The 12465-nt window shown below is 38.9% G+C and overlaps 1 protein-coding gene across 2 annotated transcripts in view; it reads left to right on the forward strand.

The window, feature by feature from the left end:
• MTREX (Mtr4 exosome RNA helicase) overlaps positions 1–12465 on the forward strand; it is a 49690-nt gene that overhangs the window by 23387 nt on the left and 13838 nt on the right. For both annotated transcript variants that reach the window (XM_068422107.1, XM_068422108.1), the window contains 3 exons: positions 8018–8168; positions 10001–10173; positions 10458–10526. In XM_068422107.1, the coding sequence (XP_068278208.1) occupies positions 8018–8168; positions 10001–10173; positions 10458–10526 (393 nt within the window). The remainder of the gene's footprint in view (positions 1–8017; positions 8169–10000; positions 10174–10457; positions 10527–12465) is intronic.

Raw genomic sequence — 12465 nt, forward strand, 5'->3', positions numbered from 1 at the left:
GAGTGTGGAGGATCTGAGCTAGCTTCTGAGTGCAGATACAGATAATATTTGATTTTTTCCATTTCAGGTTTCTTTGAGTTCATCTAAGTTAGAAGGAGCAAAATTATACTCTCAAATGTATTATACAAATACAGTTATAGTGTTACCAAGCCAGCTCAGATCCAAAAGAATCTGTACTGTATGGTGTTGAACACGTTAAATTACCTTTTCCCCCGCCGTCCATTTGTGTTCTGTGCAGACCAATTCATGTAGCAATGCTATGATCCTGGAGGGCCGATTTTTAAATTTTTAAGTTAAAGTGTGGTGTTTGTGTTGTATAAAATATTTGTAGTTTTAAATATTGGCTTGAGAGTTTAAATATTGCTTTGTTAAATTGGGGTGCCTCAGTACAAGTGTGTAGGGTTTTTTGTTTAGAAAGAAGACAAAAGGCTTAGGGGAAGAACAGAACTTGGGAGTCACCAGCCTGAAGTAAAACTAAGGACAGTTACGCTGGTAGGAACTGGTATATTAGAGAGGCTAAATGACTGAAAAGTTAGTTCAGTCATTCAGAACTAACTTCAGACAGTGGTAGTTGCATGTGAGAGAAATCGAGATACATTTTTTTTTTCCCTTTTAAGTCTCTTAGTGTAACTGGAGCATTTGTAGAACCCAAGCCTGAGGTGTTTTCATCGGCAAAGCCTGCTAAAGCAGTCTTTTGCCACCCACAGTGTCTTATGTTTGTGTTGGTGCACCTGTTTTTGGGGCAAAGCAGTGAGCCAGATTAGCGATAAATTTGTGCTTAAAATAGCTGCTTACCATTGTCTGTTAAAAATAACCCTGCAGAAGGGGTTTTTATTGGTTTTGCAGTCATGCTGATGTAGCTCAGGATAATCCTGTTATCAGAATAACTACATGGTCTTTTTTGATATTTCTGAGAGAGAACTGATTATTCGTGTGGTAACTATATCATTGATATGTGGAAAAAATGTGTGCTGTTAATATTTCACTAAAGGTATTTCTGTGTCTTAGGGATGTATCAAGCAGTCACTTGCATTCTTACATAATGAGGTTTTTCATAGAAATTCATAGTGGTGACTGTCACAGACAGCTAAGTGTACTTATTTCCCACTTATGAGGAAAAAAGTGAGAGACCTTTTAAATATCATCAATGTGTTCTGTTCTTTGCTCTTTAAGTAAAGAGGTTCTTTGTTTCCTTTTTGGACACTCATTCATTCAGCTTATTTCCGGAAACACTGATAAGCAAATGAAACTGTCAGTGGACCAAATGGCATAAAATATGTCCTGTAGTGTATCTGATTTGTGTCATTATGAAAGATACTTTATTGTTGCTTTGCAGGTTGCCACTTTCATCTTTGTTGTATCGTAGTGTCCCTGTGAGTTAGTTTCAGACAGTATTTGCCATCTTACGTTCTCTGTGAAAGCTTTGTACATGTTTTCTGTGAGAGGCTGGAGAGCAATGAAGTTATGTGCAAAATTTCTTCCTCTGTCTGCATGGGAACAGTTTTGAAAATGTAAACATTTTTCTCCCGCTGTAGAGAGAACAGAGAGAGCAACACTTACCAAATGCATGTCTTGCTCGATACTACGTGCCGTAATGCAGCAATAACAGCTCTCACATTTCTGGTTAGACAAGGCTTCCAAGTCTTAAAGGTAATAAAAAAAATGTGAAAAAACCCTGTGAATATCAATTCCAGACACTAATCTTCCTCCTCCCCGATCTTCATATCTTTCTAGTTTTTGTGGGCAAGAAATTGTAGGACTAGTAAGCACTGAATGCCCTGTTGGATGATTTGGTTGTGTTAAGAAGAGATTCCATTTTGAACAGGGCACAGTGTATAGCAGCTATAATTTTCAGATAGTTCTGAATAGTTCTGAATTTTCTGATAGTTCTAAATTATTTCTCTAGTGAATTGTTATGGCCATGGTCTTGATTTTTGACATTATCAGCTTAAGCCAATCATTCTTTTGCAACCCAAATCTTGGAGAACTTGAAAGGGTGCTACTGGTGAGTTGACTTAAAATTTCTCAAGAAGTGAAGTGGTTGCAAGTGCACAAAGTAGGTCAGTAATTTCTGAGAACTTTAGTTGGTGTCTCCAGAGGAATAAAAAAGCTTGAAAATCGTTCTGGTTTGGTGGGTTTTTTTTTTTTAATATTCAGAAATAAATCTGTTGCTTCTGTCTGTTGAAGATTTGGAGTGGGGGGACTGCCCTCTTTGAAGGGGTGAGGAGGAGGATTACTTGCAGAAAGGAGGCCTGAGTACTGGGATGGTAGTTCTCCAACAACAATAAAGTCATGGATGCAGTGTGTGTTTGAAAGTGACTTCTTGATTGCCTGTTCAAGGCAGTCTTTCTCATCAACTTTTGTTGTAGCTCTGATAGGCTTTTACCTAATCTTCTGCTTGAGTGGTTGGTGGTTCTTCCTTTCTCTAATATGGAGCTTTTTCACTGGAGACGAGGGAGAGGCCTCCTCACAGACTGAGAAAACTTGAGTCAGAAGATTGCATACCCTAGCTTTTCAAAGAGAAGGCTGATGAATTGTGACAGGAGAATCAACGGTAGAGAGTGAGCTAAATGTCATGCACATGCTTTACAATATTTTTAAGAAGGTAAGAAAGAAAAGTAATCGATCTGGGAGCTGATGGCACAGGTCTTCAGCGGGGGAAAAGGATTGCAGGATGAGTAAACCATCATGGAAAAAATGTAAGTTAAACTCATTTGCCTCTTATTATACCTTAGCAGCAAGCAAAATCCAGGATATTTGAACACTTTATACTGTGTTGGCTCTTCAACAGCAAGTTAGGAAAGGAAGGCCCATCTTTTCCATTTTCCTGTCAGTAATATATCCCATCTTCCCTCCCGTCCTGTTCTTCCCTTCCCTCCACCGTATGTGTCTGACAGGTATCTTTAGGTAACCACTAATTGCCTCTTCAATAATCATGCCAATCTTTATAATTTGCCAGAAAAGGCTGATTGTCTACTCATGTTTTGTGTGTAGTTAGGCTAGAAGAACAACTGTGTTTTGCTATAAGGTTTTCTAATGCAGCTGCAAAATCCATATATTGCTACTAGGTAAATGAAGCAAGGGCATCCAGTTGATTGCTGTCTGTTAGATGCGAGTCTGTTGATAGCCCAGGGTAGTCAGTAGAGACTAATGCATGCTGCAGAATTCGCTGGCTGTACTGAAGGTGTAATACAGTAAAGCTGCTATAGTTATATTTAATTTGGAGGAGTAACAGTTTCAGTTTTCAGAAAAAAATAAGCTGCTCAGAACTTTTGATTTCAAATGTAGTGTTGCCTAGAGAAGAACACTGAGAAAACAGGAATTTCTGAAACTTGAAGAAAGATGTGTTTATGAGATGAAGGAACGGGAACAATTCACAATTTTTGCCAAAACAGGATTTGTATTTTAGCTGCTTTGTCTTAATAGAATGATCTTATTTTCAAATTGTAAAATCCTGGTTATGTGTTTAAAATAAAAATTGCCACATCAGCAACTGACTCAAATGCTGCCTTTCAAATAAGACTGCTTTATATAATCTTTGAAATAGCTGGGTTTTTTAGTTTGTTTTTAAATCACTCCTTCCTCACAGTTGAACTGTGTTGATTTTCCAAAAGCCTTTAAAGTGGATCTGCAGGAATTGTTTGATCTTTCTTGGCATGTTCTGTGCATATATTGTAGTTTTATAAAGTTCATTGTTTTCTATTCTCACTTCATGATAGCATTTAAGTAAGAACGTGACATGGTTTTATTCTTTCAGATAGTTGATAATCTTGCAAGCACACAGCTAACTTATGCCTTAAAGCTATGTAACATTGTCAGGAATGGAAAGAAGGGTTCATAGTGTGATTGGAGCGATCATATTTTGCCACATCTCTGCTGGTCTGTAGATACGCCAGTACTGTAGCCAGCTGGTGGGTGTATTCCATCTGCTTTAGTTGATGCCTGGCTACAGCAGTGAACTTTGCTGTAGGAAAGAATCTCACCCACCGTTAGCTGACACTGGCATAATTGCTGTGCCGTTCTTTAGTAAATGCCATTCTTTAAATGGCATTCTCTGTTGTAGAGAAGCAAGCTTTTTAGGGAATGGTAATTTCTCTTTCCTGGAACAACTGATATATTTAGAAAAATAGACAAGAGCTTGCGTACACTATCCCTTTAACACAGTCTAAGGAAAAAGCTGTGTTATACATCGGTTAGCATCAGCAACAGAAGTTCTCTCTTTTTTTGGTGTATCAGCAAAGACATCTGTAGAAACTTGAGCTTTCCTCCGCACACTGCAGCTCAGCTGTTGATGTCGTACTTATTGACGCATTTCACTTGGTAGAAACCCATTTGTGGTAATTCGTAGAATCATATGATTTGTGTTGGAAGGGTCCCACATTTTCCCTAGTCTTCCTTTTAGCACTGATGTACCTATAGAAGCTCTTCTTGTTGCTCTTGACGTCCCTGGCCAGATTTAATTCTGTCAGGGCTTTAGCTTTCCTAACCTGATCCCTGGATGCTTGGACAATTTCTCTGTATTTCTCCCAGGCTGCCTGCCCTTGCTTCCACCGTCTGTAGGCTTCCTTTTTGTGTCCGCGTTTGTCCAGGTGCCCCTTGTTCATCCATGCAGCCTCCTGGCATTTTTGCCTGACTTCCTTTTTGTTGGGATGCATCGCTCCTGAGCCTGGAGGGGGTGATCCTTGGATACTGCCCAGCTTTCTTCAGCCCCTCTTCCCTCCTGGGCTTTATCCCAAGAGACTCTACCAAGCAGGTCCCTGAAGAGGCCAAAGTCTGCTCTCCTGAAGTCCAGGGTGGCGAGCGTGCAGTGTGCCCTCCTTGCTGCCCTAAGGATCTTGAACTCCACCATTTTGTGGTCACTGCAGCCAAGGCTGCCCTTGAGCTTCACATTCCCTACCAGCTCCTCCTTGTTAGTGGGAGCAAGGTCCAGCATAGCAATTTCAGAACTGATGGTGTTATTTTAAATACACGTTATGATCTAATTTTAGAGGTATTTCTGTTCTGTGGTGCATCACTTGAGGTGAAAACCTACATGTGTATTTATGATCTACTCACAAATGTAAGCTAAAATTACTGAATGAGTCTCTGGCCATGGAATGCAAAACATTAGGCTATATGATTTATCTTAAACTTGTTTTACATGTATTCATGTTGGTACTTTCTTAGTATAAACATATGCTGAAGGCTTCCCTGTAACAGCTGTTTTTTTTTCTGAGGTGAAATAATCATGCAGTGAGTAGGATTCTGGCATTTGTAAGGTAGTCTCATAAGGCTCTATATCTCACATAAAGCAAATGGCATTACAATATTCTTGAATCGCCTACATGTGAAGGAGTCTTAGATTCAAACTGTCTCTTATTAAATCTGACATCAGTGCATAAGTGGATGTAGTATCAGAATTCCTGACTGTACATTTAAAATTGAAAGAAAAATGTGCATATTGTGGTAGTGTCATTTAAAATCCGTTAGACTTAGCTGTGGACTGCTGGTGTCTTCAGTGATCTAGTAGTATTTTTAGCTGACCTTGCTATTTTTCTATCTATGCCTTTTCTAGATTTCTTGTAAGTCGAGACCTATTTGAGTCTCCACTCGCAAATTTTGTTTTGAAAAAATACCAAATTACACTGGTTTTCTGTTTAGTAATTCACAAGAGTTTCGTTTTTTTAAATCCTGAAAAGGCTTAATTACGTTAGTTCGGTGAGGGTAGGGAGAGTGTTGTCATAAGCTTTTCAGGAATAAGGGAGGTATGATAATCCACATAGTTGTTAACACCTTCAAAGAGCTCTGAAAGATTTGTGAGATCCAACTTGGTTTTGTAAAAAGTCTATTTATGCTGCTGTTCTGCTGTATTTTATCCACCTATCTGTTGCTTCTGGTTTCCACTCCTTTTGTTGCACAGAAATTGTAATTTTCTATTTCATAACTCCTGGATTTCCCTTGGATCCTTTCTGAAGAACTGTCAGGCACCTGTTCCTTTGATACCAGTGCTACTTTAGATGAAAATTCATGCATCACAGTTGGGCAGTTCCATACTTCAGAAGTTTTGGGTCTCTGTCATCTGGGTGCAGCGACTTCTTATTTGGTTTATCAGAATAGCCTTCTGTGCTGACAGTTAAGTTAGGGACAGTTTCTCAAGTTTGCCTTTTGCTTGGAGAGGCTGTAGTGTTGAGTTCTTCTGTATCTTCCTTGGACACCCTTTAACTGTTCTATGTGTTCTTTGAGTAGCTGGTTGTTTTAATGCATATCAATGAAATGTTTGCTATTCTTATGATAATGAGGTCTTCCTCTTGGGTAAGAACATAATAACAGCCACGGTGAATCACCAAAGGTGCATCTACCTAGTCCAGTACCCTTTTTTTGACAGAAGATATAAGTAGATGTTCTTAGAAAATAAGAATGGGGAAAGAAGATAGTGATGTGATATTTCCTCACAATACTTTTCCCAGCATCCTTTCTTCTTAGGTTATTCAAAGTACCTGTAAATCACAGAATCACAGAATCAATCAGGTTAGAAGAGACCTCTGGGATCATCGAGTCCAACCATTGCCCTGACACTACCATGTCAACTAGACCATGGCACTAAGTGCCATGTCCAGTCTTTTCTTAAACACATCCAGAGATGGTGACTACACCACCTCCCTGGGCAGCCCATTCCAATGTCTAATGACCCTTTCTGAGAAGAAATGCTTCCTAATGTCCAACCTGAACCTCCCCTCGCGAAGCCTGAGGCTGTGTCCTCTTGTCCTATCGCTAGTTGCCCGGGAGAAGAGGACGACTCCCACTTCACTACAACCTCCCTTCAGGTAGTTGTAGACTGCAATAAGGTCACCTCTGAGCCTCCTCTTCTCCAGGCTAAACAACCCCAGCTCCCTCAGCCGTTCCTCGTAGGTCAGACCCTCCAGACCCTTCACCAGCTTGGTCGCCCTCCTCTGGACTCGCTCCAACACCTCAACATCTTTCTTGAAGTGCGGGGCCCAGAACTGGACACAGGATTCAAGGTGCGGCCCCACCAGTGCCGAGTACAGAGGGACGATCACTTCCCTAGACCGGCTGGCTACACTATTCCTAATAGAGGCCAGGATGCCATTGGCCTTCTTGGCCACCTGGGCACACTGCTGGCTCATGTTTAGCTGGCTGTCGATCAGCACCCCCAGGTCTCTTTCCACCGGGCCGCTCTCTAACCACTCTTCCCCCAGCCTGTAGCGCTGCATGGGGTTGTTGTGGCCGAAGTGTAAGACCCGGCACTTGTTCTTGTTGAACCTCATGCCGTTGGTCTCGGCCCATCTATCTAACCCGTCCAGATCCCTCTGTAGGGCCTTCCTACCCTCCAGCAAGGGTAGCCCTTCGCTGGACTCTCTACAGTAGTTCCTTATCTTTCTTGAACTGGTCATCTTGTCCAAGCCCTTTGCTGAAGCAGGGTCATCTAGAGCAGGCTGTCCAGGACTGTGTCCAGATGGCTTTTGTGTGTCTCCACAAGCGAAGAGTCCACAACCTCTCTCGGGCAACCTGCCAAGTAAATTAATTTTATAGTGAGATATTACTTAAGTTAAAAACGTTGTAGACTACCTATTTTTGAACAGACTTCCCGAGACACCAATGTGAATATTAAGCCTTAAGAGAAAAAGGTGTGCAAGTAAGTTTTTCCAGAGTGTTAAAATAATGGATTGCTTTAAATAGTTAAATAACTATTATTTTAAAGTTCAAGTAATGGAATCCAAATAACAGACTATGAGAAACATCTGAAGTCTTTCATCTGAACTTTTCATTTCATTTAGATCTAATTTGTAATATTGTAGTATAACTATAGATACAATAAGACATATAAATGCTGTTACATGTTCAACATAATCAAATTGCTTAGGACTTGATGAGACGCGTAATCTAAATTCAAGCCAAGTTGTACTACGCATCAAAGCAGCTCTTCATGTAAAACACTGCATCATGTTTTATTTGATATGTTCTTATGTGCTACAGTTAATATTTTTTTAACTGGACAGTGTTCTTGAATCTTTTTCAGGGTTCAGCTGATCCTTTAAACAGTGCATTCCACCTGACGTACAACATGGTATTGAACTTGCTTCGAGTAGAGGAAATTAACCCTGAATACATGTTAGAAAAATCCTTCTATCAGTTCCAACATTACAGAGCTATTCCAGAAATAGTAGAAAGTAAGTATTACTGTATGTTGTACTCATGAGAGTCAGTATAAAAGATGCTACACTGTGAGATGGGGTGGTTACACTTTATTATGCTTATAGGAGTTTATACCTGTGCAGTTCTTGTCTTTGCTGCCAACAGTTGCCACTGCACCATTTGCTGTTATGTTATAGTTTCAGCAAGAGTAATTTCCTCTTGTTCTTACGACCTATATTGGTATGCACTGCCAATCTATGAAGAGAGCTTTCCTCTCCGAGTCAGACAAGAATGGTTGTCACATTGCTAAACTGTAGGACAGGAGGAAGGAAAAACAATTTTTGAATTCTTGTGGCTTGTTAGAGGTGCAGAGAAGAAAAGTCTTAAGCCTTTTCTATATGCAGAACTCAGCTAAAAGAACCATAATTTTTGTATCTCATTACAATCTCTAAAAAGAACTGAGGCACACTGCATTCAGAGTAGTATAGGAAAAAATGTTTAATCAAAATAAAAAGCAAAATTCAGAGAGGACTGAGACATTATTTGCACTCCACTGAGTAACTAAATTTTGAGCCATGATCTTTAAATAGTGTGTTTTCATGAGCCAAAGTCAGTTTCCAAAGATCTCAGCCAGTGTTTGAGAGTGAGGCCTCTTTCAAAACGTAACCCAGAAGAACCTTAAGAACACGAAAGGTAACTCCTTCCTTTGCCACTGATGAATGAGCAGTTCATCCGTTCTTTTGTTAAATGGATATTAAGAGAGTGTGTGTGCGTGTAGCTTTGATAGACATGTGTGTGTGGGGGGGGTGTTTGATTCCCTATGCAGAGTTTCTGTTAAGTTTGCAGGTGCAGTATTTAAGACAGTAGTAGTCAAATATAGTGTGTATTTCCTGAGAAGCTCCCTGTTCCAATTGGCATGCCTAGTTCTTCATTCTGGCATTCCAGCATTGCTATTTAAATAGAGAAATGGAGCTGGAGAACATTTTTCATATATCTTGGACTTTTTTTTTTAGGCACTGTACTGCGTGTTAGAATTTTGTAATCACCTCAGCTGCACTTACAAAGGAAAGAAATGGTTATTTAGAAATTATGCCACGAGTATGGATTGCTAGCTTTTTTCTTTAAAAAGTTGGCAGCTAAAAATAGAGGGTACTTCCCTGAGCTGTCTCTCAAGTCCCAGTGAAGTGGGATTTCTGAGTCACCCATATGCATTCAAATAGCATGCAAGAGGGTGAGATGGTAGAGAAGAAAAAGAGATCTTCATAATGTGTCCTCTGTTTATGTTCACTAGTGGTATTACCAGTGTGAGAGAATGAAGCATGTTGCTTATAATAAAAACTAATTTGCCTAAATAAGGTATGCAAATGTTGGAGGAAGAAAATATTGATTTCCAACTGATTAAATCAGAGCCTAAAACACGTTAGGAAGAACATCTTCTAACAACTTCCCTTTTGTTGGAAGACATCTTGTTAGAAGATGTCTTTGAGCAGTCTTATTTTCGTAGGAGGAGGTAGAAGAGCACTGGTAGGAAGTGAATACCCTCCTACAAATCTTTGCAAGTTTTTGTGGGACTTCTGTGCGACCATAAATGAGTGATTCCTGGACAGTTAGAGTCTAGTCTTCTCCATTTTCTCAAGCTTGTTTATTTTAAAAAATTAATTTTTAGTATTAATATTTAATTTCCTATAAATAAAATTTAATGGACACATTTATAGATTTCTATCTTTCCAGAGAACGGATTATTGTAAATAGAAAATAAATGCCAAAAATGGTGACAAAATACTGTTTATGTAGATCTGAAAATGAAACATTGATTTCTAGATCTGTGAAGTTATTCATTTCCATGAGATTTTACTTTTTATTACAGGAGTGAATAATTTGGAAGGACAATACAACAAAATAGCAATTCCTAATGAAGAAAATGTGGTCATATACTACAAAATCCGACAGCAGCTTGCAAGACTGGGTAAAGAGATTGAAGAATATGTTCATAAACCAAAGTATTGCTTGCCCTTTCTACAGCCAGGAAGACTAGTAAAGGTAATTTGATTTTTTCCTTTGTTTTGGTTTGAGATCTCTACCTGTGTCTGAAATTTGCAGGGTTCATTTCTGGCTGTCAATTTACCATCTTGAAAAATTACATGCATCGCTCTAAGCAACAGTTTTGACTTCTGTTATGTTTCTTTGTTAAACATTCAACAATAATTTAAAAGAACTACTCTTTTCATGATGAATAATAGGCCTTGACCGCTGTTACAAATATCAGAAATACAAAAAGATATGCTTGCTATGCGTTATGTTGTAACATCTTGTAATATTTTCAGGTGAAGAACGAAGGTGATGACTTTGGATGGGGAGTGGTTGTTAATTTCTCTAAGAAATCGAATGTTAAGGTAAAATACACTTTCTCTCCATTAGAAAAATATATACCTTACTGCTTTTTCTGAAAATAAGATAAAACTCCTGTTTTCTTTGTAGTTTTCAAAGGCAAAAAATATATCCTTTCACCCCAAATTTACAAAAGGCTCAGGCCTTCCTGAAGTGAGAGTATGAAGAAGAAAGGTGGAAGGTGGGATGAACTCTTAAGTCCTGTGTTGATTTTTTAACTTTTGGCATATTTATGGAGGAAATGCTTGTTGCTGTCTGGGATAAGTAGTTCAAAAGTGCACTTGGCACTACAGACATTTCAAACTATTTAGTTTGTTTCTGAGACATCCCCAACAGCACTACATTAAGCCATTCATGAGAAAGATACTATGTTATCTACTCACAGAAAATCTATAGAAGCTGTGAGAGTTGAGAGCACAGGGATACTGAGATTTGGCTCTACATAGAAGCTTATCTCAAACTGGGGGATTGTGTCTTGAGTTCTAAGCTAGTGCATGAGGCATGGGATTGCTTGTCCTGTGAGACATTGCTGTAGAGTTGAGGGTTGGGAAGTTAAAACACAAAGAGAGCAAAACAATAGAAATGGATTCAGGGAAATGTGGAAGAAAATACAGAGGGCAGTGATGCAACAGAAGCCAGGTTTGTTTTTCTTTCCAAAAATCTGGTTTTATAGTTGGTCTCCACATAACCTCAGAGATGATGTTTTGGTCTCCCTTTCAGAAGTGTTTTGACAGGCTACTCTGTTGGCTAAATTAAAACCTGAGTTTAAAATGTATTTTTCTGTGGTAGCACTTGTGCCGTAATTTTGGCAGGAGAGCATTGGCATTAATTACAAGGCCTAAACGAGAAGTTGTCTTTGTTCTGGTGGTGCCAGTATGTTGTGGCACCTTTTGGTGCTTCTCTAATATATATTCATTAAAGAGGAAATAAGAAAAATGTGTGCATACAGAACTTATTAAAAGAGATTTTGTTTTGGTTTTCCATCTTTCCATCTTCCTTTTGAAAGTCACATTTCTTTCTTTTTGAGGTTGGAAAACTGGACTGTTACTGCTATTGCTTGAACTTTTGCTTCTAGACTACTTTTTTCATAGAGCCACATGAGCAGTAAAACAGATTTCCCCCTCATCCCAGTCTTCTATGTAAAATTGCCAGCTTCTGTGTCACTAGAGGCATTTCTTCTATCTGTGTCATATTTTATCCACATATATATTTGCCTTCCCTATCTGGCCTGTCTCACTGTTGTGTAAAGCCTTTAGGTTTGAGCGTTAGCTTTGAAATTATGGTCTGTTCTGCAGGAGATGGCTCTGGCTCCAGCAGCACTTTTTTCATTAAGTCATTCTAGCAGCTGGGTTGAATTTTTCCTTCTGAGTTCTGTGGAAAGAATGACAATAGGTGCAGAACATTATGGAACAGACTTAAAGCCATGTAACTTTTAAAATCAGTATGGAAAGACTAGTTTCTATGAGCAGAGGCAAAACAAATGACTCAAAGAAGCTGTTATTTACCCATTTTAATGTGTCTTATTCATTGCATTTTTGTCCTGGGATACAGATGCGTTTCCCCATTCCTGTTTAACATAGTAGTATACTTACCTAGTATAGGATGGAAATATATCACTATTATGCCATGTCCTTAAACCTTCATCCACTTGTAAGCTGTGACAGTTTTTTGGATTTGCTTTTAGGAATGATGTTGAATTCAGGCTATATTACTAGTTTTTCTTTAGTTGTAAATTTTTCTTCACTGTATCATAGTGTCTAGTGAAGTCCTTTTTCCAGTAAGGAATATGTATAATTAAGATTGACATTTAGGGTTACAGTATGTCTGTTTTTCACTGAGTAATTCTCTTTGTTCATTGCAATGTGAAAGCAAAAGCATGAGTTAGTTATGTTCATTGTTAATTATATTTAGATGTTTTTCCAGCATAATTTTACGTTGCAGTGT

Source organism: Nyctibius grandis, chromosome Z, assembly GCF_013368605.1.
Source record: "Nyctibius grandis isolate bNycGra1 chromosome Z, bNycGra1.pri, whole genome shotgun sequence".
Lineage (NCBI taxonomy): Eukaryota > Metazoa > Chordata > Aves > Nyctibiiformes > Nyctibiidae > Nyctibius > Nyctibius grandis.